Consider the following 25575-nt stretch of genomic DNA (forward strand, 5'->3'; position numbering starts at 1 on the left):
CCCAAGCCTTTTCTACACAAATATAGACTCAGAGAATTTACGGTCAGAAGGGAGCATCATGGTCATCTTCTAGTCCGACCTCCTACACACTGCAGGCCACAGAACCTCACCAACTCCTGAAATAGACCCCTAACATCCGGCTGAGTGACTGAAGTCCTCAAATCACGGTTTAAAGAAAGACTTCAAGTTACATAGAATTCACCATTTACACTATTTTAAACCTGCAAGTGACCCATGCCCCATGCTACAGAGGAAGGCAAAAACCACCAGGGGAAAATTCCTTCCCAACCCCAAATATGGCTATCAGTTAGTTAGACCCTGAGCGTGAGATCATATGACTACATCCTGAATGAAAGGAAATGCCTAAAGAGCCACAGCTTTGTGACACTGTTCCACGGGATTTTGCTCCTTTTCACCCTAATGTTTTTGTGCATATTTCCATTTTTAATGCCTGGCAGCACAGCATCATTTTGTACAGAAAAGTGTTAAACATAAATGAGGAATAAATTCCAGTGTGCATGCTGATTAGTTAGATCTCATTTGAACGAGAAAAACAGATTGAATGCGCTTGTTTCAAACTCCCCATATACACACAGTTGACATCATTGAGTTCCTAGAGCTTTGAGACCATGTAACTTGGTATCTGAGGCAAACTTTCAAAACTACAATTCCCTATGGATGGAGAGTAACAGAGATCATCTACTTTATAAATAGATGAAGTCCTCTATAGTTAGACTGAGAAAAACAGAACTAAGGAGAAGTCTTTGGGCTTCCTTTTTAGTTTTGGTTAAAAAAATAGATATCAATTTTAGATGTATTTAAGGGTATTAGTAATTCTGGTATGTGGATTTAGTCTTTTCTACACACTTAGCATAGGCAAGTGAAAAGCAGGGTATCATTCTATGTCTCACACTGACAGAAAAAAGAAGAAAGATTTAGTGACATAAGTAGAGCAGAAATCCAAAGGCAAATAGAATAAAGAACAAAAGCTGAATAGGTTTTTTTTGCACATACATTGGTTACGTAGAAGATATTCCACAAGGAATAAACAGTACTGAGTAAAACAGGTACATCAGTACACTGCTTCTTAGGCCTGGTCTACACTGGGGCGGGGGGGGGGGGGGGTCGATCTAAGGTACGCAACTTCAGCTACGTGAATAGCGTAGCTGAAGTCGAAGTACCTTAGCTCGAATTACTTACCAGTCCTCACAGCGCGGGATCGACGTCCGCGGCTCCCCCGTCGACTCCGCTACCGCCACTCGCTCCGGTGGAGTTCCGGAGTCGACGGGAGCGCGTTCGGGGTTCAATATATCGCGTCTAGATGAGACGCGATATATCGAACTCCAAGAAATCAATTGCTACCCGCCGATCCAGTGGGTAGTGAAGACGTACCCTTACAATTGGGGGACAGCCCTTGTATATGTCAGCTTCTAGGTGGAACACCACAGAATCAACTACAAAGACGGCTGTACATTCATCCTATCAGACAGGCATATGCTGGTATTGCTAATACAGAAAGATTGTTTTAAAAAAATGTATTAAATAAAAATATCAGAGTAAGAAGAGGCACAAAGCCAACAACAAAAACTTACAGAATTGGCTTGTAAAATATCCACAAACACTTTCAACAGCAAAATTTGCTATTGCTGGTGGCAAAGAAATGTTTATACCTGACCTCAGTGTAACAATTTTGTACCCTGTGTTCTTTCCTATGTAATGTACATTAAAGAGTTTACTTTGTTCATTAGAACCTGGCCACTAATATATTTCAATCTTGTTTGTTTAAAAATCTTCTATCCAACACTTCATCAGCAAAAACACAATAGGATTATAAAACCATCATTATTTTGGGGAAATCTAAGCAAAAATTGTCCAACTTCCAATGTTCATTAAACTGAAATAAGAAGGAAGCGCAAACAACAAAAAATAACCATTAAACAAAGCATTTCAGTTAAAATACGATTGCAGTTACACACTGAAAGATTCTTCCAATTACAGCACAACTGAGCTGGATATACAGTAGCTGCAAAACCGACCTCATCGCCAAGGAATGGAAGTGTTCAGAACACAAAATAATTAATTTGCTGCCCTGAGAGAATTCTTCCATTTGGTCTTTAATTAGTAGTTTCAGCCACAAAACATCTAAACTCACAAGGAAACTGTCATACTGGTACAGGCTACTTAGCCAACTATCCTATGTCCAGTAGCGCCATATGCTGGATGCTGCAGAGGAAAGTATTAAACCTGCATAGTGTCTTAGCACCTTGTAGAATATTATGGAGGTGGTTTTCTCCCTGACCTCAGCTGAGCTTGTTTTTTATGTTCTGAAGCATGAGGATGAATGGCTCCTGTACTCTTTGTCCTAGGCACTGTAACTGTAGATGCTGTTCTTATTCTTTTACGGTAAGAAAAAGAATGGCTCCATCCACATATTTAAGAAAACCTACTTTCGAAGGTGCTCGTGTTCTTTCAGGAACAACTCTGTTCTTCTATTGTTCACACTGGACCCACTTTTATACGACCTAAGATTTAAAAAAAGAAAGTGAAAAACAATTTTGCCAGAAATACTTTTCACAAAGCAGCATTTATTGATCTGCTTGTATTAGGGCTGTCGATTAATTGCGGTTAACTCACACGATTAACTCAAAAAAATTATTTTAATCACTATTAATTGCAGTTTTAATCGCACTGTTAAACAATAGAATACCAATTGAGATTTATTAAATATTTTTGGATATTTTTCTACATTTTCAAATATATTGATTTATATTACAACACAGAATATAAAGTCTACAGTGCTCACTTTATTATTTTTTATTACAAATATTTGCACTGTAAAAATGATAAAAGAAATTTTTCAGTTCACCTCAGGAGTACTGTAGTGCAATCTCTATCACGAAAATGCAACTTACAAATATAGATTATTTTTTTAACATAACTTCACTCAAAAACAAAACAATGTAAAACTTTAGAGCCTACAAATCCATTCATGGGATTTTTTGCAAATGGCATTGCAAGGTATTTATGTGCCAGATATGCTAAACATTTGTATGACCCTTGATGCTTCAGCCACCATTCCAGAGGACGTGCCTCCATGCTGATGACACTTGTTAAAAAAAATCATGTGTTAATTAAATTTATGACTGCACTCCTTGGGGGAGAACTGTATGTGTCTGGCTCTGTTTTTCCCGCATTCTGCCATATATTTCATGTTATAATAGTCTCGGATGATGACTCAGCACATGTTGTTTATTTTCAGAACACTTTTGCTGCAGATTTGACAAAATGCAAGGAGAGTACCAATGTGAGATTTATAAAACTAGCTACAGCACTCAACCCAAGGTTTAAGAATCTGAAGTGCCGTCCAAAATCTGAGAGGGATGAGGTGTGCCGCATGCTTTCAGAAGTCTTAAAAGAGCAACACACTGAAGTGGAAACTACAAAACTCGAACCACCAAAAAAGAAAATCAACCTTCTGCTGGCGACATCTGACTCAGATTATGAAAATGAACATGCGTCAGTCCGCACTGCTTTGGATTGTTATTGAGCAGAACCTATCATCAGCATGGACGCATGTCCTCTGGAATGGTGGATGAAGCATGAAGGGACATGTGAATCTTTAGCGCATCTGGTATGTAAATATCTTGTGACGCTGGCTGCAACAGTGCCATGCGAACGCCCGTTCTCAGGTTCAGGTGGCATTGTGAACAAGAAGCAGGCAACATTATCTCCTGCAAATGAAAACAAACTAGTTTGTCTGAGCGATTGTCTGAACAAGAAATAGGACTGAGTGGACTTGTAGACTCTAAAGTTTTACACAGTTTTTTTTCTGAATGAAGTTGGTTTTGGTACATAATTCTACATTTGTAAGTTCAACTTTCATAATAAAGAGATTGCACTACAGTACTTGCATTAGGTGAATTGAAAAATACTATTTCTTTTGTTTTTTACAGTGCAGAATAACTACAAAGTGAGCACTGTACACTTTGCATTCTGTGTTGTAACTGAAATCATTATATTTGAAAATGTAGAAAACACCCAAAAATACTGAAGTAAATGGTATTCTATTATTGTTTAAGAGTGCGATTAATGATCATTAATTTTTTTAATCGCTTGACAGACCTAGCTTGTATGTTAAATTCGGTTATTTCTAAATCACCAAATGGAAAAAAGTCTCAGTGTCATTGAAATACTTTTTTTTTTTAAACGGATAGACTAAACCATAGAAAATGGATTCATGTGTTTTACCCTACCTATACATACATACACACACACATATATATATATATATATATATATATGTTTGTGTGTGTGTGTATACATATATACACACACACAATTTTTCAAGGGCAAAGTGGAACCCAACCCTACACTAGAGAGAGGCTATAATAAATCAGTACATACAGCTTCCCCAGTTTCACCTGGGCTCAAAATAACCTCTCTCAGAAAAGAGTTTGCTATTTTCCCATTCAGAAACATGTTCTAATTTCTCTTTCCCTGAGGGAAGCATTCTGAAATGTACACTGGATAGATAAAGGAAAGGCAGGTGCCCTCTGCTGGTGTTCCAGAGAGACTCACTAGGGGGTTGTAGAAGGAAAAGTAAACTTCCAATTCACATCCAGGCTTAATTATATTGCAAATACTTGAGGTTTGTTTTTTAGAGATTCACTGAAAAACATGCTGGACCCCACCCTAAAATCAAAAGGATTTTTGCCACTAACTTCAATGGAAGTAGCACTGGGCCTGTATCTGAACACAGTTCTGCTTGTTTACTATTACGGTTTATTGCTACCAGGGAAGTTCACATGAAAACACAATCTTTGCTCCTAAAAACAGCAAATGCTCCTGCTGCGATCCCCTCATGTGAAGTTAAAAGGGTTGTGAGGTTTGTGTTGTCACAAAGAAATCCAACTCAAGGTGAGGAATATAGAAAAGCAGAAGAGCTCCTACAAAACAGAAGATCCTATATTTTCAAACAAAGATCCCTAGAATTAAATCTAGGGAAGAGAGGACAGTGAGGATAGGCAGAACTATTTCTCAAAAGGTTTTTCAAAGATTAACTTTTGCCTCATGGACAGTCTTTATCTGTGGTTTACATCCACAGCTGTTAATATGATCTCTAACAAGCATGCTAAACAGCTTATTCTCAAATGCAATTTGCAACTTTTAAGATCTGATTGAAACAACTCATTAATTCAACCAGACACTTATGAGAATTGCTCCAATCAGAATAGTCTTTTTCTTCACTTTACATTGGAAGCTTTTGACCCTCCTTTAAACATATACGAATTCATTTGATTTAGGGAGGCACACCTCCCACACTACTGGAAAGGAGAGCCAGGGGTATTTTAGTACTGGAACATTTGGCGATAATAGATTTTGTTTCAATGTACAGCCTCATAATACGCCCGACAATGTTCTTGAAATGAGCCACCTCTGAAAGAATCATGCAAAATATCTCAGAAAACGGGGTAATAGTTCAAAGAAATATGCTTCTTCCAGTGAGGACAAGAGAAGTGTTTAAGTCTATTGCTATTGTTTATACTCAGACTTACTCAATATCTTTCCGTACTGATCCCAAGAGATTTTCCCTTTCCCGTACTGCCAGAAAGTTGGTTTTGGTTTTATGAAATTCATGTGTGTAATCCTGTAACAAAACAAGTATTTTAAGCACCATTAGATCTTGACAATGGCAACACTCTGCCAACAAGATCTGACCAACAGGTACTAAATGGGCAGGAAACTAGCCAATAAAAAGGCTAGTAAAAATAGAAAATAGGCTTGAAAGTTTTATTATTTCTACTGCATTACAGTATTTGCTTACTAATGATCTCAATGGTTAAGGTTATACTGGAACTTTCATTATAACCCCCTCCTCTCGTTTTCACATCAAATAAAAATGGTCATACTGGAACAGACCAATGGTCCATTTATCCCAGTGTCCTGTCTTCCAACAGTGGCCAAAGCCAGAATCTTCAGAGGGAATGAACAGAATAGAGCAATTATTAAGTGACTCATCCAGTCATCCAGTCCCAGCTGGTGGCAGTCGGAGGTTTGGGACACGCAGAACATGGGATTATGTCCCTGACCTTCTTGGTGAGCAGACATTGATGAACCTATCGTCCATGAACTTATCTTAATTCTTTCTGAAACCAGTTATACTTTTGGCCTTCACAGCATTCCCTGACAATGAGTTCCATGGGTTGGCTGTGCACTGTGTGAAGTACTTCCGTAAGTTTGCTTTAAATCTGCTGCTTATAAATTTAATTGGGTGACCCCTGGTTCTCATGTTATGTGAAGGGGTAAATAACACTTCCCTATTCACTTTCTCCACACCAGAAATGATTTTATAGACCTCTATCATATCCCCTCTTAATCATCTCTTCTCTAAGATGAACAGCCCTAGTCTTTTTAAGTTCTCCTAGTATGAAAACTGTTCCAAACCCCTAATCATTTTTGCTGCCATTCTCTGTACTTTTTCCAATTCTAAGACACCAGAACCCAGTTTATCCGAGCCTCCATTACCCAGTTCTCCATATTACCCAAACAACCAGCACAATTTCCCTGCTAATAAATGAACCAAACATTTTTTGCGAGAATTAAGTTTGTATATTCTGTTAACTAAATAGGAAAAGTAAAAAGATAGTACCTAAAAAACTTTCAGACATTAGTGCAGAGGTTCTCAAACTGTGCTCTGCGGACCACCAGTGGTCCATGAGCCCCATTCAGGTGGTCCACGGAGAGTTTCCTCTAAGGTGCGTGCCTCGGCGGCCGCACACAAGAAAATAAAGGGCCACTCACCTAATTAGTGGAGCTGTGCAGGCACGGCTCCATTAATTAGATGCCTGGACCCTGGAGAAGACACACATGTAAGGTGAGGTGGTGGCCTTGGGGGGGGAATAGGAGGTAGGTGGGAGGGGGTAGTGGGCTGAGAAGAGGGGGTGGGGGGAATTTGGGATGTGCAGAGCTGAGAAAGAGGTGACTTTCCCTAGCTCCAGGGCTGCGGCTGCCAGGGAGAGACCCCCCTCCTTCCCAGCCCCAGCTTGGGGGCTGCTGCAGTGGGGGAGAGGGGGCACATCCATCTCATTAGAAAGGTTACACCACTGATATTAAAATACGAGTTGTGTGCTTTTATTTGTAGAACAAAAAAGTTGTTAGTAAAGTTTTTTTGAATATAGCGCTTTTATCCAAAGCGCCTTACAATAGTTATCCAACAGTACAAACAACATTTGAAAAGATCATTAAGTGGTCTGCCGAGACCCTCACCAATTTTCAAGTGGTCCGCGGAAAAAAAAGTTTGAGAACCACCGCATTAGTGTGCTTTTTAAATGGATAGTGTCTCTTAAATGATAGTCTCCCACACAGCATGTGAGTTTAGGCCATTTGATGAGCTGACATTAAAATCCTACTCTCAGAACCTGGAAATTCACACATTTACCCTGCAGCTGGGAGGTGTAATTCCCATCTCAGGTAGACGTACATGCGCTAGCTCTGCTCAAGCCAGCGCACTAACAATGTGTGTACAGCATGGGTGGCGGCTAGGGCTAGTTGCCCGAGAATGTGCCCACGGGTCAGATAGGATTGAACTCAGGCAGCTAGCCCAAGCTGCTGCCTGTGCCACCATTTTTAGAGTGCTAGATTGAGCAGAACTAGTGCATGTTTGTCTACCCAAACTGGGAATTACACCTCCCAGCTGCTGTTAGTTAGTTTGCTGAGGTTGATAATATTTACATCTCTCAGTAAGAAATGCATCAATAATTCAATTACAAGACTTCATAGATGATCACATTTTACTGCACTACCCAAAGTGCCTTTTGTTTTGGGGTTTGTTCTGGTTGTTTTAAGGCAATAGCATCAAATGGGATCTTAACTGAATATCTGTCATCTATTTTTAATGCAGATTTCATTTTTCCCCTCTCAGCAAAGGAAACATTGAGTACTACAGAGAAAAGGTCCAAGACCTGAGTACCATAGTGAAAGCCTTTCTAAAAGGGGAACACCAAATAGAAACTGGATGTCAGCTTGCACTCCCTGCATGACATATTTGGGAAGCTAGTGGAGGAACACACACACATTCAAATATTGAGAAATTGTGAAACATTCCTAATAATTTTACATCAAGATCAGGTAGTCACTAAACCAGGAAAACTGCATAGACCTCTTGGGACCTATGGCATAGTCATCTTTTTGGTCATTAATTTTAGCTGCATTTAAAACCTTTGAATGTGAGGTTCACTTCCATATTCAATGCTTTCAATTGCTTATTTCACCAGCTTCCTTGGGACAGCTTTTTCTTCATCTGAGAGTCCCAATTGTAATTAAGTTTATGCAACTACTGGATGCTAACAAAAAACAGTAGAATAAACCCAAGCATGAAAACGTTACATCACAGACCGAAAATAGCTTCATTATATCATTTTTTAAATATACAGAAAACCAAGAAGGTAAATGTTATAAAGATGACCCTTTTAAGATAGAAATGATTAAATAATTCTATCCACATAGTGTGCAAAACCACAACAGAGGTGGGTAAGATTATTTCCTTTTGGTTATTAGGATACTATTTTCTATATCCTTCCCTTGCAGCATATGAGACAAAGACGTCTTTTCCATCAGACATTTTAACCTGCTATGCACTGGTCACAACTAAAAACTGATACCATTTACTTTCCAGTGATATAGCATCCCTCAAACTTCTGCCTGCCAATCAACATTTTAGGGTTGTTGGGGTTTGTTTTTTTTACATTTTTATATACACCCCCCCCCCCACAAGAGTATTTGGATTTTGTGCGAGGTTATATCAGTAAGTATCATTCCCAAGTATTATTACAATGAAGAGACAGCGTAAAAACAAGTAACAAATGTACTGCAAGTGACTTACCTGCAATATGTCTCTGTGACGCTGTAATGTGTGCATCAGTGCTGCATTCAGGGATGGGACTCCCGCGCTGTTGGTGTACTCCGCCATTTTGTCATTTATTCCAGTAAGCTACAGAAAAAAAACCAAAAACAAAAAACCAAAGGGACACTTTTCCATAAAGGAGCTACAATGCTGATTAACATGTTTTCAGTGAGGTATCTACCAACCACTGTTACCAGTGTTACTAAACATCTTGTTTTGTTTAATGGAGGCATATTGCAATCTTGTGTCATCAAGTGCATTCTACAGCCTAGGCAGGAACGTTAGCTCTATTAAGGTCTTCAAAGTCCTGTTAGGTATTGAAATAAGAATAGGAGAACTCATTTACCCTTCCCAGAAGTTGTTCAATCTCCACCGCCATGGTTTCAAACATTCTGTCTTGGCTCGACCCATTTAAGAGAGGAGTTGTATCAGAACTAAGAGGAAAAGAGCAGCAGCAATTACTGAAAGGCACAACATCCTTTTGAGACTATTCGGACACCACGTGTCAATATCAGGAATAAGTACAAGGGCAATTTTATTTTCTAAGTAGGTTTCCTAAAGTCAGAAATTAAATTTAGAAAAGAGAGACGTTTTCCCTGTATTGACTGCCTCATGAGTCCAATACCTCCGTTAAAATACCATGAGCTATATACCCCTCAACCACGTCTACACTCACAGCAGTGCCACTGAAGAGCGCTCGTGTAGCCATGTTATGCCAATGGGAGAGAGCTCGCCCGCTGACACAATAAAACCAGCTCAACAAGCGGCGGTAACTTTGACAGCAGGAGAGGCTCTGTGGCCAACACAGCGCTGTGCACACGAGCACTTATGCTGGCAAAACTTACGTCGCCCGAGGGTGGAGGTTGTTTTTTTTTTTCACACCGCTGAGCTATGTACGTTTTGCCAACAGAAGTATTAGTGAAGACACGGCCTCACTTCCCTCTTGAAGCTAATATCTGGTACTGAATCTACTGCACATCACGTCAGAAATCATTACTTGCCGAACAATGATGCTTCTTTCCCACACTGTTCTTTATGATTCCATTTTAGCAGGAAAGTGGGTTTCAATATTATTATGTTATAACTATGTTAATGTACATTAACAATACAGTGCTAGAAACTCCTGCAGATGCATTTTAAACAAGAACAACATGCCACATAGAAAAATTGAGATAAACTGTGTTTTCTACATAGTCCATCTCCCCTATGCCTGTCAAAGCAGTTAAACATTACACAGGGAAAAATCACACACGAGCAAAGGGATAGGCGCGAACACACAACAGACCGACACTTGTAAGGTAACAGTTTACATCTTTTGAAGGCAATACTCTTTTTTCTGGTAACCTGCAATTATTGGAATAGGAAGAGGAAAGAAAACTAGTGTCTTTTCTATGGCCCATCTTTCTCTCTGGAAACGAGAAGTCAGTGGTATGTCCGGGTTGTATGGCAAACACCACACAATACAACTCTGGCAACATATGAGAGATGGAGGCGACGGTGGTGGCAGCAGCAGCCCTGATTCAGGAAAGGAGTGGTCACTCCTGGCGCTGCTCTTGGGCTTCGTCTGGGAAACAGATTCTGGGTCACTCTGCTCAGCCTGAGCAATGTCAGAAGAGACACATTCAATCCGACAATACGTTTAGACACAATCCATTTTGGTGTTCTCTCTTTGAAATACGGACACAGAGAGAGAGAGAGAACTGTTGTGCTAGGAGAGGAGGAATATGGCTTTCAAGGGGTAGGACTGCAATCTAACAACACTTATTGAGAAAGGCAGATACAACAAAGACAATCAGACCAAGAGAGACCAAGGTTTGTTTCTGTGGATTGAGGGAGTGAAGAGAAAATGAGAACAAAATTAACTAACGCTTGGGCAGTCAAGCTGGGCTGCTTCCATTTAGGTGTCTGAAGCTCTCTTATTATTTGTATTGCAGAAACACTGACAGAGCTCAATCAGGGATAAGGCCCCATTGTGCTGGGTGCTACATATAACAAAACACACACTCCGTGCCACAAAGAGCCTACAGTTTTAGCCTCTAAGCAACAACAAGTGGACACAAACAGAACCAGGAAGAGGGGAGAAAGAAGGAAACGGCGACAGTGACACAATCATGTTCAGAATAAGCAGCAGAGGTCACAGTACATGGGATGCCTAGATATTGTTGAATATTTGGTAGGCAACCCAGTAGAGGGGAGCTTTAGGGAAGGTTTTGAAGGATGATGATTTCTCTCACTTTAGGATTGGAGCGAGTTCCAGAACGATTCCCATTGCAACAGTCTCATAATATACAGTGACTGATCGAGAGAAGGCTGCATGTGCATGGGCACCATTTATTTTTATTTATTTTTAAAAAGGAGTTCTCACTAGTAATCCTGAAGGAAAACTTGAAACTAGCGGCTGTACCTATATTGGTTAGAGCAGAGGGCTCAGAGTCAGAACTCCTCAGTTCAAACCCCAGCTCTGCCACGTACTCACTATGCAAGCCTGGACAAGTCACAACAGCTCTGTGCCTCAATTTCCTCATCTTTACAATGGGGAGCATAATGCTAGCCAGACCACATGCAGATTTGAGAGGCTAAATTCATCAGTATCCAAACTGCTTTCCAGCCTTTGAGTTGAAGTCCTTAAAAGACTGCAAAGTATTTTCTAAATGAATATACAACTTGAACACAGATGGTGCAGCAAGCTGTACTGCCATTCACAAGGACACACCCCATCTATGGATTACCACAAATACAAACTACAGCTTAAACACAATTCCTTCTAATGATTTACATCATGCTAACGACGCTCCACTGTCCTTGAATGGGCACCATACATATGGATCACCACCACCGCTTCATGAAGATCAGCATATGGTTCCTAATGCCCAGGAAGGACTATTCTAATGAGCTACTTGAAAAACCAAGGTTCAAATAATAAAGAAAAGTGGAAGATTAAATGAATCAAGAGTATTTAAAGCAGCCTTTTAAAAAAACATGAAGAAGTCTGTTAGTACCTATACCTGTCGCGTCTTCCCTCTCGGGTGCTGCTGTGACTGTAGCTTGTGCACAGTTTGCTGAAGGAGACCAACTTCAGATCAAGCTCATTCTCCAGCTGTCTAGCCTGCTTCCTGAGATCTGAACAACAATAGAATGATACATGTGAGGTTAACAGGTCCTTTTACAATCCAATATATTTGGGATTTGCTTTTTTACAACAAACCATTTTGGGTGCATAACATAAAGGAGAGGAAGTCAGAATAAGACTACATCATTAAAAATAAGAAGTCAGGCAGGATCTGTTACAAAAGAGATTAAATGCCTAGATGTATGCACAAGTCATGAAAATACAGAAGTAACAGATGTTCCATCACAGCGGATCAGACTAGTGACCCTGAGACTTAGCCAGGATGGAGAAGCTCTCGTGGTTATTTAGAACTGGACTGAATGAAGCACTGGACAACACACAATTTAGATTTTTAAGCTCCATAGGTCAGGGACACACGTCTTCTGCTGTGTTTGACATGGTGCCACTGTTATCAGTGCACATCATTATAAAGCAACATCCCAGCATTTGATTCATGGCCTAGATGATCTCCCCCATTACTAGTGTCTACGAATGTTACACAGTATGGTCTCACCTACACACAAGACCAAGTCAGCAACGGCAAGTTAGAAACTACCATATTTCAGCCAAGTAAATTGGAAAATCCCAGTTACAAACTTCCCTAAGGAATTCAGGCACACAATTCCCACTGCCTTGTATGTTCCTAATAACCTTTGGCACATTTGAAAATCTCCACCGACACATTACCAGCTGCTCCGCTCCAGTAAATTTCAGCTCAGTTCTCTTCTGGGGTGCAATAGGACTCGAGTCCTCTTTAAATGCTAGTCACACTTTTACAGAGACACCATCAGGCTGAATGGGCCAAAATCAGACCAGCTTTGTAGTTTTATACCTGCTTTTGCAACATCCAAGTCTTTACATGTCTTTTCCCCTCACAGGAAGATTCCCCCTCCCCCACAAACACACCTCATTAGCACAGCTTGATCTTATACTACTATTTACAACAACATTTTGATCAGTAAAAATTTTCAAAACCAAAATCCCATGCGTCTTCTCTTGGTCTTCATTAACTCTACTCTTTCCTGGTCATCCCCGGAAAAGCCTTTACAGTCATAGGAACATAGGATGTCAGACTAGATGACTGGTGCTTCAAGCTGGTATGCCATCTTTAGGCGAGGAAGGCAATATATCCCATATTCAGCCTAGCCAATTAGTGGTAGCACACAGATAGGATGTCAACTTTTTCACACCATAAACCATTGTAGAGAGAGCTTTTCATGAACGCTTTTCCATTCCTACCTCCAAAATTTGATTCACCTCTTCTGTAAAGCAACTACAGAGCTCTGGTTACAAGAATAAATCAAAGTAGGGCAGTATTAAAGCAACAATATAGAAAGAAACTTGTTTAATACAACACAAATGTCTTCTGAGTTATCTCCCATTTTGAATTTCTGCTATTTATTTCTTCTCCATGGATACAGGTCTTCACGTGTGCTAGAACCAAACCTGTCCTTGTTCCCTGCAACCTATCTTGCATGTTAGCTATACATCCAATTTTGGGCCTTGTTGGCATACTGGTCAGCAATGAGTTTTCATCTAAGAAACCCACAGTACAAAGAGATGGGAAGCACCTGCATCGGATGCAGAGATGAAACTCAGTTTTGCAATGTGCTGGTCAAATGAAGCTTTAGAGAGTGGAAACCCTAAAAGAATCTGGGATGGGGCTAGAGCTAGCAAAATGTGTTTGTGTTTGAAAAGTAGCAGATGCTTCACAAGCCTGACACACGGCTCTTAGGTCTCTTGGAAGCAGTCAGCAGACCAGGTGGAGAATGGCTGCAAGGAGAGTATATGGAAGGAGAAGGAAATCCTTCTTGACCATTGCAGGCTACCAGTTTGAAACTTTTAACATAGGTGTAAAGCTACTCTCTTTTCAGCATATATTTACAGTAGTCCTGGGGTCGCTGAAATAAAGCATCCACGAGCAGAAAATCAAACACACAGCTATATTTCTACAGTGTTAACACTGTCACGGTGCATAGTACTATCAAAGCTCCCAAAGCCTGAAGAGACACAAGATACATTCAAGGAGGGGGAGCAATCAAGGTCCAACTTATCTCTTAGGATCCTTGGCAAACTGAGCACTAAGGCACCCTTCACCCTGGTCCCCAATCCCAGGACAAAACGGGGGGAAGACCTAGACAATGGCTGGGAAGGGTGAACTTTTCTAAACAGGCTCTGACAGAATTAAAGCAGCCCCCTGCCAAGGACCTGAGCCCTCGCAGGAGCTCGAGCTGCTAAAGGTGGGGTCTTTTCTCCAGACAGAAGCTCTTAGTCCAGCCTGAACCCCACCCGTGTGTGTATCTGGGGGCGTCACCTTCCCACCCATGACTCAGAAACACCCCCAAAGGCTAGGCCAGTAATGGGACCCCAGGTGACACCTCACCCAGCCAGGCCCCCGAGCAAAGGTTAGGCCTCAGCTTCAGGATACCATGATCCCCCCCAGGGACACTCCTCCCCAGACCACCCGTCAAGCCCCTCAGATCCACCCCCAGATCCCCTGCGCCAGCCCCCCAAACCCAACCCCCCAAGTCCCCTTGTACCCAGCCCCCCTCAGATCCACCCCCAGATCCCCTGCCGAACCCCCTCAGCGCCAGCCCCCCAAACCCAACCCCCCAAGTCCCCTTGTACCCAGCCCCCCTCAGAGCCAACCCCTCAGCCCATGTCTCCCAGCCCCCCTGACCCCCCACCGAACCCCTCGGAGCGAACCCGCCAAAGCTCCCGCCAAGTCCCCTCAGAGCCAACCCCCCCCAGCCTCCCATGACCCCCCCAACCCCCCCTCCGGGCCCCGCAGCGCCCTGCCCCGCTCCCCCGGCCCCCCAGCGCCGCCCTGCCCCCCCCCTCACCTTCCCAGTAGTTGCTGCTGCTCCCCGCCGCCATGTTTGTTACCAACGTCAGCCTGCCCTGGCCCCGCGAGCCCCAGCGATCGAGACCGGGAGCCAGAGCGTCCCCCCGGGGCGCGGAGACCGACGGGAAGTGAAGGCCTCCCAGCGCATCGCCACCTGGCGGCCCCCGCCGGCACAGCGGGGCTCTGCCCCCTGCCCGCAGCGAGCCGAGCCGAGCCGGGCGGCGCTGGAGGGACCTGGAGGTGCGGCCCCCAGTGCGGCCCCCGGCTCTGTAACGGGCCCGGCCCAGCACCCGCGGGACGGGGACCGCCCCCCCCGGCTCAGCACCCAGGGGTGCTGAGAGCCATTGAACCAGCAAGCGCAGCACCCCCAGGCTCGGATCCCCCGGCTCAGCGCCAGCCTGCAGCAGGGCAGGGCCTGCCACGCGTGCCATGGTGCAAAGGGCACCCGGCCACCTGGGAGCAAACAGGCCAGGCCCAGCCACGGCAGCACCCACCTCCCACACCAAGCACCAGCCCCCTGCCAACCCCCAGCATTCAAAAATCACCCTGGTGGCTTTAAAAAAAATCATTTTTAACATTAATGAGTGTAAGGTGTCTGCTGGGGGTGCACTCAGCTCACAGGCCCCTGCTTTTCCCCAAGCCTGAGGGCTACTTTCATTTAAACCAGCCAAGTCCTCCAGCAGCACATGCCCCCTGCAGCAGAGCCTTTACAAGCACGAGTTGGTAACCGTGCTTGGGTGTGACAAGTCCATTCACCCTTCCCCTACCTCTTCCCTGAAGGGCAAATGAGCTGCTGCACCCTCCCACCAGCCTCCCAGGAGGGCAGTTTTATATTCACGCGTCTACATTTTCAAAACAGTTTTTCAAGGCTCCATTTCGATTATTAAGAAGCAGTTCTTCACTATTCAGTTAATTTGCATTGTCTAGTCCTGGGGAGTGGACACACTCACAACAGCATCTGCCCCTACAGGCTACTTTCCCCCCCCGTACCCTATGGCCTCTGGGACAGAGCCAAGGGCCTCAAAAAAAAAGAATAAAAAAAATCCTTCTTGTACCTGCTGCACATCAGCAGAAAAGCTCCAGCCACGATCCCTTGCCAGTTCATAACATGCACAATAGCTACCTAGTTCCAGGCAATAAAAGTGACAAAAAGGACAGAAGGGTTGTTTGGGTCTCCACTCTAGTGTGTTCTGTGCACCTTCCAAGTATTAGCTATTGTGTAAGGGCAGCCACTGTCCTTGGCATAACTATTGCTTGAGAACTCTGAGCACATACAGCTCAGCTTTACTTACAGACGGCACTAGAGGTGTTCTACAAAAAAAATCCTTAAAACAGAGGGTTGGGTATCCCCCCTTCAGAGGTGGGTCCAGGAGCACGTTCAATGTAACGTACAGCAGCTGCAGTTGGTAAAGGCACCAATGCTTTCAGACTGATAGTTAATGGAAACAATTACTACATGACAGGCATGGAGAATTGTCTATTACAAGAAACCACAGCTTTGCAATAGGGCTGGTGTGAACAGCTTGAAGTCTTCCTAGGTGGTTGTAGAGCACCTAACCCCACACCTGACACTTGCCTCTGGTTACTCTTACAGTATAGCCCAGAGCACAAGCAGGCCTGATCCATCAGTAACAAACAGCAGCTCAGCACTTCACCTTGGCCTGCAGTTCATAAGAGCCTCTTGGAGCTGTAATAACCTTCTTCAGGCTGGTTGCATGTTTTACTGTAGCAAAACCCATGGCAGTTAAACAGTCCCATGGAGTTTAGCGGTAAAGTTTTGGTGAAATATTAACCACAGCTCATGCCAGTGCTGACAGCAGCCTCCAGCGCCCAAAGCACTTGTCCTCAGAGCTGTTTTACAGCATTATCCTCACACTGGCTTCAATTTCCCAGTCACCTTTGCCAGACTGGGGGGGGAAGCTGACTGCTGCCCTCCAGCCCAGCCCAAGTTCAGTGCATTGTGTTTAGAATCAAAAGCCATGAAGCAGCAGGTGCCATTAGGGGGCAATACCCAGAAGGCAGGTGCACAATGAAGCACAAGCTGTGGCTCCCATTGATTCAAGGGTTAGCAGTTGCCCTGTTTGACACCAAAAAGAGTTTAAGAAATAACAGGAGGGTCGAGAGGAAATGGGGACTGAGGGGCCCAAGCCAAGAGCCTCCCCGCCCAGGCAGGCTAAGACAACAAGGTAGCTGCTTTGTCATTCTTGTGAAAGTTACTAAGATTTCAGCCACTGAGACTAGCACAAGAGACATCAAAATAATTTTAATAGAGTATTAGATTTCAGTATACACGTAAAAAAAACAGAGCACGCTCCTGGTACAGAAAGTTCGGTCTCACATGGCACACAGATTGGTTTCTTTTATTTCAGCTAAAAGTCAACCATTTGAAGTCCCTTTTAAAAAGTTTACTTTTGAAGGCACAGTGCATGGACCTATGCACTCCAGAGACAAGTGCATGCGGGTGGTGCTGGCACCTCCAGAAAGGGGGTTGAGGGGAGTTGCTGTCAAAGATGGGTTAAGGATGGCATGGGGTGTTGCAAACAGGGGTACGGAGGGTACTTTGTTCAGCAAAATCAGTTAAAAAACCCAGCTGTCATGGCCATAGAAGAGCTGCACCTTTGCCCAGGGAGATCTAAGCAACGACACATCCCACACAGCTTAGAAAAGTCTCACTCACAGGTATTTACACAGTAATTGGCACCCACTTACCTCACACGCATTCACCTACCCTAGCTAGTTCAAAACATTCTGTGAGGGAAAAGGGCTAATGCAATGCTCTGAAATGCCTGTAGACTCTTAACAATTTATTGCTTGTGGGGGCAGAAGTCTGATTTAGAGGGAGAACATCTTCATATGAATGAGGAAGCCCCAACTCCCACACCGAACAGGTATCAAAGCAGGAAAAGTGAGAGCCTGAAGATCAGGCTGAGAAGTCAGATTTAATATAAAAACCCCAACTCAGCTGCTTTTGACCTTGAAAGCAAAAGCTCTGGAAATCAGGCAGGCTTAAGCTTACTGAGTGATAGGCCACGGGATCCTGCATAATAGGCTGGAAACCGAAGAATCAGAGCAAAGTCATTTATTCAGCAGAGTTACAACCTGACATGCTACTTGTGTGGTACCTGCAAACGTGAGAGAAGATGCAACAGCAGCTCCTTAACACAGGGGTATAAGGAAGGGCAGAAGCTCTCTGCTTAGCCTGGCTGCTTGCAGAGGGGGGCTCCTGCCTGCTCCCATCACATGCTTAACAGCGTATCTGCCAATTGTTCTGTTAAGGGTTGAGAAATGCCCTGTTAAAACATTTCCACAATGATCTTCTCATGAGTTTGGCAGCTGCGTGGAGCCAGTAGCTTGGACAGTCGGATGGCAGACAAGAGACTGTGGGAGTAGGTCGCTCTGGTATCTATGGGGCATGTTCTAGGCAAAGCTCCTCTCCCGGAGACAGAGGAGCATAAAGAGCCTCACATGCTGCAGAATCGCCCCCGACTTTTGCAATATGAAGCCTTGTTTTACGAAAGGGAAAAGGGGCTGCACGGAGCTCTCTCTACCCAGAGTTCAGTTCACATCCCCCCGGCCAGCAGTGGAGACACTCCTTGCCCGTGGAGGCACACACTCAGCTACTAAGTCAAACCCATCATGTCAGAATGGCTGATGTTTCACATGGATACCCCGGGGAAGGGGGGCCTACAGCCACGCCCAGGTTGTACTGGAGACTCGCCCTGACACAGTAGCTGATGGAATGCTTTGAACACAAGCTGGGGATGTAAATACCATAAAGCTCGTCTCTCTGGGTAACGGGAGAGGCCTGTGAATACTGACAGTACAGCTCCACTTCTTGACAGAGGACCAAGCTGCAGACCTAATACTATCAACTCTGTTCCATCCAACAAATACAAGAAACTGACAGGTCCCAACACGCATGCCCACTCTTCCCCATTCAATCGGATCCTCCCACCCAATAATGCAGGAAGAGAACTGCTGTCCCCAACACACTGCGTGTTAGCATCTGAAGTTCTCAGAGAAGAGGGGGGGTGGGGGGAGGAGACTACTGGGAAAGGCGGTGAACAAACACCATTAACCTTTTGCAGAATTTAGTATTTCAGCAACACCTGGTGGGTTACAAAAAGATTTAAACTGTCTGGTTCCCTTGGCAGCTGCATTTCCACAAGGTCAGCAAGGTCCTGTTGGGTGCATACAGCAAAGGCTGGAGAACCTCAGACCTTGTGTCTTACAAGAGGAGGATTCCTTCTTCGCTCCAGCCTGCAGTACCCGGAGTGGAGCCACCAGTGAATCATTCATTTCAGGCAAGAGCCCGGCCTGTTTACTGCATCCTCTAATTCCTGCGAGTAGTATACTCCTGAAGTGAGCAATACCAGCATTTGCTTCATGCTGCTGGGCCCTAGTTCCCTCCCCAGGAAAGGGAGGCACACTGGAAAGACAGCCAAAGGCATTGGAAATCAGGTGTCAGGAGGTTTGATTTAGCTCCTCTTGGCACAGAATCCTCCCTTTCTAGAGGAGCCTTTTAGCTCCAACAATGGGTAAGTTTTGAAGCCAAGTGTTCTCTCAGGTACAGAGAGCGTCACTCAGCTCCTGTTCACACATCAAGTGCTATCCAAACATCCCTCTTCTCTCTCTCACACACCCACAGCCCCCAGATGTCCTCTGGTCACTGACGGCAGCCATCTAACTAGGAAAGAGCAGGAGGGACATTTAGAGGAACTCTGCTTGTGGTCCTTGAGCAGCGATGTGCCATGCTGCTGGCTGGATGTCAGGCACTCTCAGGGTTCAATACAGGAGCACAGAGGTCAGCTTTTAACAATAGCAGTGGTCAGTAATGGGTATTTTTCTGTATCAGATGGACCTGGGAGAGGAACTGAAGTCTTGCAGGTATTTGAGACTGAAGCTGAGCCACGGAGATTGTGCGAGCTCAGTGCTGCTGCAGAATACTAGCCGTGTGTACTGGGCTGTGGCCAGGTTTAAGTGCTTTTCGAACTCCGGCAGACATGAACAAGGCTGAGCAGGCACATTAGTGACTAGCAGCAGTTAGACAACATCCACAGTGAGCGATTACCACCATCTGCTTGGAAACCCTCTCAAGGGGCTCTTTTAGCATGCGATCCTGTCATGCTGCTGTTCCTCCTCACTCCTGCGTTACTAGCTAGTCTCCATTCTCAGACAGCGACGTTGAGTGTCGCTGGGCTGGCTACATGGCCAGCCAGAAGCAAGAGGGGTTCTGTACAAGACTGTTCAAATGAACCTGAGGATTTTCTTTTAACTAGAGAAAGGCCGAGTTGCACAGCTACCGAACACCCAACTCCTACTGAGTTAACTGTAGCTCTCTCCCCCTTTGGGTGGAGAGCTTCACACCTGGACTAGATTATTCCACCTGTCAGTTTTCAATACAGAGGCAATTTCATGGGGAGCCTGACTGTAAAACTTATTCCCCTGCAAACACTTCAGAAGCATCAGACGCCTGCAGTAAAGCACAGCAGGCCATAGTCCCTCTGCACCCTTGGAGTGCGATGGAGCAACCAAAAGCTGAGCTCATTGTCCATTTCTAAAGCCACTCGCTGGCAGCACAGCTGAAGTCTTGGCCATAACTGACCAAGGCTTCCCCAAAATGTAGAGTGAAAAGAATAAAAAAGGAGAGATAAATAATGGCTTTAAAGCTTAGAATGGACCCCGCCAGGCATTTGGTAATTACTCCACTTTCCCTGCGCCAGGCTGGACCGTCAAGAAAACTGCTAGCAAGTCTTGATGCCAGAACACACTAATAAGTTGCCTTCCAAGTGTTTCCATTACATGGAACTCCAACCCCTGACCTAGAAACATGACAGTGTTCACAGCCTCTGACATCAGCTGACGTGCATAAGTAGGAATGGAGCAAAAAAGAACACAGGAGGTTGAGAACTGCCACCCACGTCTCTGGAGCCTACACATTCTGCAAGCTAACGTTCCAGATCTCTGAAGCATAAGAGCAGCCCCCATTGTAGGGCTTGTCCATAGGGAGCTTTCCTTTCCACTTGGTGTCTATCAGTGTTTGCTAGAGTACAATGTTTCTTCTTCAGTGTCTGTCTCATCCTGGAATTCGTGGCTCAGGAGGGATTTCTTAGAGCCGGTGGACATCATGCGGATCTCGTCCTCGTAGTCGTCATTGTGCTGCCGTAGGCGATGGAAGCCATCCTTGTGCCTGTTGGACTTGATGGAGCAGACGCACCAAATGATGCAGGCTGTGAGGACCACAGCTGACATGGTGGCACCTGCCAATGAGAAGACACTTAAGTCAGGGCCAAGTGACTACCCATGCTCCTACTGGACGCTTCCAGATTCCCTGTCACTTACCACGAGCTGCGCCCATAAGAGGGACGAGCTAGAGCTGCTTTCTTCATCCAACTGTGCCAATGCACCTTGCCCCTAACCTGCAGCAAAGGGCCCTTCCTGTGCTGCAGCTTCAGATGGGCAAAGCTGGGACTGGCACAGGATTAAAACCCAAACTTTCCTTGAGCTAACCAAGAATATGACCTTTGGCCTCCACAGGTGATAGCCACCTTATCCTTGAGCTCCTCCAAACCCATGTAGTGGTCTGGCAGTAGCCAGCTGTGCAGCCTTCAAGGTGGCCCAGGGTAAGGGACAATACCATCTCTTACTCCCACGGCCATCTAACGAGGACTTGTCAGAAGTAGACTTTTCCCATTGCTTTCGCCATCCCCCCTCGTTTTACTGAGGCCCTTTGTGAATCTGCCGAGTGCTGCAGGGATCTCCAGTATCCACCCTCTTAGCTGCAGATACAGCACCGGAGGGCACAAACTGTGGGATAAACAGTGTACCTAGAATAAAGGGCAGGGGAATGACTCAGGACCACAGACTAACTTAGTGTTAGGGAAGGGGGGAGGGAAGGAGAGAGAAAAATGATGGTCAGAGATGGATCTCATGTCCTGAATGTGCTCAAAGGGTCCTGGAAAAGACGGTCTCTCATGTTACCTGCTACAGTCACCACGAGCTCCCTTGAAAGGCCAAATATCCTGTTATCCATGTCAAACACGATCACCACGGAGCTGGCGGCATCATGGCGGACCTGCACCTGGAGAAAAGTGCACGTGCCGAAAACGTTCAATATGCTGTGTTAGCATCCAGGTAGGAGAGAAGCACATGGTAGGCACGTGGACTTGCCAACAGCAAGTGTGAGGCAGGGGAAAGTCACACCTCAGAACTATCCCCTCCCGCCCCCCAAGGGCTCATGGTGGGAAGTTCTCTTCCATCCACTGCACAAGTTAAATACAGCTACACTGCGCTGAAAAGCAAGGCTGTTCAGCCGCTATTGAAGACTAAATAGCTGAAAAAACAGATAGGAGTAAAAATTAAGCAGGACACAAGTCTAAGTCTAAGGAGGCTACAGGGAAAGAGATCCTGTGATCCGGCTGCGCACTCACCAAGACATGCTTCTGCTGATATCCTTCAGCTGTGGCACTGATGTTATGTAACCCCGGAGCCAACAGCACATGGAAATAGCCACCTTCCTTTGTGTACACTCTCACACCTTCGTTGAGTACAATGACTGCCTTAGACACTGGCTTGCCACTCTTGTCTTGGACAAATCCATGGACTCCCTTATGAACCTGAAATGTTCAAGAGTGTCAGAGGCTCAGGGTTCAGATACAGGGGTGGGGGAGATACGTGAGCGTATCAGGATTTACTGAAATGTGAAATAGAACACTGCCCTTTGCTTAGTAATTAAAATGCACAATACAACGAAGGGCTGTTTATCCCACCTTGAGGCAAAGTGTCGTTGAGAGATTAGCTGATTCCCTGGCTGATACACCACATCTCACTCCTCTGGACCCACCACCACAGGACTTCAGCAGCAAGGACCAGGCCTCATGTATCAGTGTGCTCCCCCACAAGCCCCCAGGAGTTTCTTCTCGAAGAACCATTAATCTCTCACCTCCACAAGCATGCTAAGGAGAGACTTCTTATTCTCTGTCCACAGATTAGGGAGCTGTCCAGCACTTGGGAAGTAGCAGCAGCTGGTATACACTGTGATCTCAGGGCAATGGCCAAAAGTGACACTGAAATCCTGAAAAACAGGGGGAAGGTTGTGACATGGATAGCGTTTAAACTGAAAGCTTTGGAATGAGATAACGGGTGACTTCGGCATAGCTCTGCCCAGAAAATCTATTCCTTTAACACTACAGTAGAATCTCAGAGTTACAAGCTGACGAGTCCACCACACCTCATTTGGAACCAGAAGTACACTAGCAGGCAACAGCACAGATGGAGGGGTGGGGGTGGGGGTGGGGGGGTAAACAGCAGCAGCAGCGAACAGTACAGCACTATATTAAATGAAACTACTAAAAAAAGGGAAAGCAGCATTTTTCTTCTGCATAGTGAAGTTTCAAAGTTGTATTAAGTCAATGTTCAGTTGTAAATTTTTGAAAGAACCACAACATTTTGTTCAGTTACAAACAGTCTCCATTCCTGAGGTGATTGTAACTAAGTTTCTACTTGTAGTTTAAGCCTGGTTATGCACTGAGGCAGAGTTGAATCTCTCTATGAAATACCTTCATGCTGCCCAGGTGACTGTGCCATTCTGCCCCCCGGATGACACCTCCTGGAATGTTCTTATCTGTACAGACAGACAAAAAAAAGTCAGAAAATCCTCTGCAAAGAGTGGACAGCACAAAAACAGCCACAGTCCAGGGCATCACATGCACGTACCTGACTCATTTTTACAGCCTGGCTGACCTAGATGCATTGACGGATGGTTGTTTGCATACAGAGATGCCAAATGTCTCAGAGTTTCTTTATTTTCCACTATAAAGAGAAGGTTAGAACATTAGTAGGAGCCGCCTTTAACCAAGGCAGACTAAATTAATGACAGCACAGTGCTCAGACTGCCTCAGACATGGCTCAGTTTCTAAATTGCATTTCCTGAACATTATGAAGTTTGGTCAAACGGATACCGCCGATGAATCCCATTGTCCTGGCTTGTTTTTAATGGCTCCCAGAACAAATACTCAACTCTTCCTGCAACAGACAGGGAACGTCCTTACACAGCATAGCCTGACACTGGGAGCACTGTCCCAGCTGTCTTACACGAGGCTTGCATCATTAGCCAGGTAGTCTCCGCAAGTTCATTTCACTCTCAATTCAGCACCAAGACAAGCCCACTCGAACCCAGATAACCAGCTATGCTGGCCCAGAACAAGCCTGCAGCTGAACACGGGCTATTGAAACAAAAACTGATCCTAAGTGCTGAGTGAGGAGTTAGCTGTACCTGTCTGCACAGGTTTATCATACGGGTAAGTTACAAGCAGAGAGCCACCATCCAGTGCAACAGAGAGGCTGAAATCTCGCTTCAGGATCAAGTTCTCAACAATTGCTTTGGTCTCCGGCTCTCCTATCCCAGAGGAGGAGGAGAAATTGCCTAAAAACAGAACAGACAAAGAAAGTCATGAGAGCTCAGCAGAAGAGTCTCCTCCTGTGATGGTAAAGGCTTCCAGAAATACCCGCTTTGCTAGTGCTTGTACTGACGCCAGCTGCAAGTGATTATAAAAAGGTATTTCTGTGGGCCACTGCCATAACAAGTGGCACCTACCAGCATTTAAAGTAAGACACGTGGCCACTCAAGATAGTCAATTAACTGCAGTCAGTGGCTGCATTCACCCACCACCTCCAATAGACCTTGCAGGTCACTATTTCCCACCATGATCTAGGGAGCAATACTTGCAAGTTATCTCCACTTTAGTCACATAACTGATGCCATTGTTCCCAAAAATCAATGCTTCACGCATTCCCAGGCAACAAAGCCAGCCAAAACCTTGGTCAGGAACACGGACTCCAGACAGGACAGCCTTGTGGTGCTCCAATGTAATAGCTCTAGATAACTGAGGAGGAGGAAGTTGGCAGCAAAAAGGAGGAGAGCTTCTGGGTTAAAAGATCCTCCCACCCCCCGAACCATGAAGTCCATATCAAAGTTATTAGGTGTATCTTATCTCTAGATTCTGCTAGAGTGTATCATGAATAAATTAGGATTTTCCCTTGCAAAAAGGGTATTTAAAGTTACCCTCTGTAACCTGTCTCAATTCTAAGAGCATCACGATACCCAGCTAGTTAGAATAACTGAGACATAACTGAAGCGGTCAGCGGTGCTGGACTTTGCAACAACATGACTGACATCAAGTCTAGCATGGTTATCAGGAAGATCAGTTCACCATTGCACTGGTTTTGCTAAGAGACTAAAACATTAACTAGTTTTACTTGTGAAGTCTGTGTCCAGATCTTTGCCATGAGCATTGGTTTGGCCAGTCTTGGACGTGCAGTCTCTCTCCTGAGCAGTCTCACGCCCGTCTGGATTTAGGGACGGCACAATCACAATTCTTGTCCTGTCAATCAGCTGTCAATCAACACAGAGAGAAGAGGAAGGTCAGCAGCTAGCCATGAAGCATGCTCGGCAGACACCCACCGCCCCGCAGAGACAGACCCAGTACTTTAAAGCCAATCATTCCCGGCACCTTCACTTGCTCAGGGCCCAAGCAGCGCTGCCTACACTGCAGAAGAGTTGCCTTGGGTTTTCACCATTGTGCCCAGGATGGCAGGGACAGGGGTCTGCAGATCCTGGCCAGCTGCCTCATAACAGTCAAGGAGGGACACCTGAACGCCCCACCCACCATCAACTCCCACAGTCTTTGCAGGAGCCTTCCCCCCACCACACATGGTTGG

At 45.0% G+C, this 25575-nt stretch overlaps 2 protein-coding genes across 3 annotated transcripts in view; both read right to left on the reverse strand.

Moving 5' to 3' along the window:
* Positions 1-14984, reverse strand: part of GOSR1 (golgi SNAP receptor complex member 1) — a 58758-nt gene extending 43774 nt beyond the window's left edge. The window contains exons 1-6 of one of the 2 annotated variants that reach the window (XM_044993929.1): positions 14855-14984; positions 11908-12022; positions 9249-9336; positions 8882-8989; positions 5556-5647; positions 2448-2522 (exon numbers count right to left, since the gene is read on the reverse strand). In XM_044993929.1, coding sequence (XP_044849864.1) covers positions 2448-2522; positions 5556-5647; positions 8882-8989; positions 9249-9336; positions 11908-12022; positions 14855-14888 — 512 coding nt within the window. In that variant the 5' untranslated portion in view covers positions 14889-14984. Of the gene's footprint in view, positions 1-2447; positions 2523-5555; positions 5648-8881; positions 8990-9248; positions 9337-11901; positions 12023-14854 lie in introns of both variants that reach the window. The other variant, XM_044993928.1, reaches the window with a different exon arrangement.
* Positions 14985-17103: 2119 nt separating this feature from the next.
* The window catches only part of CPD (carboxypeptidase D), a 31350-nt gene continuing 22878 nt past the window's right edge, over positions 17104-25575 (reverse strand). The window contains exons 14-21 of the mRNA XM_044993596.1: positions 25114-25249; positions 24131-24280; positions 23572-23667; positions 23415-23479; positions 22799-22930; positions 22287-22472; positions 21838-21937; positions 17104-21116 (exon numbers count right to left, since the gene is read on the reverse strand). Of these exons, the coding sequence (XP_044849531.1) occupies positions 20890-21116; positions 21838-21937; positions 22287-22472; positions 22799-22930; positions 23415-23479; positions 23572-23667; positions 24131-24280; positions 25114-25249 (1092 nt within the window). The 3' untranslated portion in view covers positions 17104-20889. The remainder of the gene's footprint in view (positions 21117-21837; positions 21938-22286; positions 22473-22798; positions 22931-23414; positions 23480-23571; positions 23668-24130; positions 24281-25113; positions 25250-25575) is intronic.

This window comes from Mauremys mutica, chromosome 19 (assembly GCF_020497125.1).
Source record: "Mauremys mutica isolate MM-2020 ecotype Southern chromosome 19, ASM2049712v1, whole genome shotgun sequence".
Taxonomy (NCBI): domain Eukaryota; kingdom Metazoa; phylum Chordata; order Testudines; family Geoemydidae; genus Mauremys; species Mauremys mutica.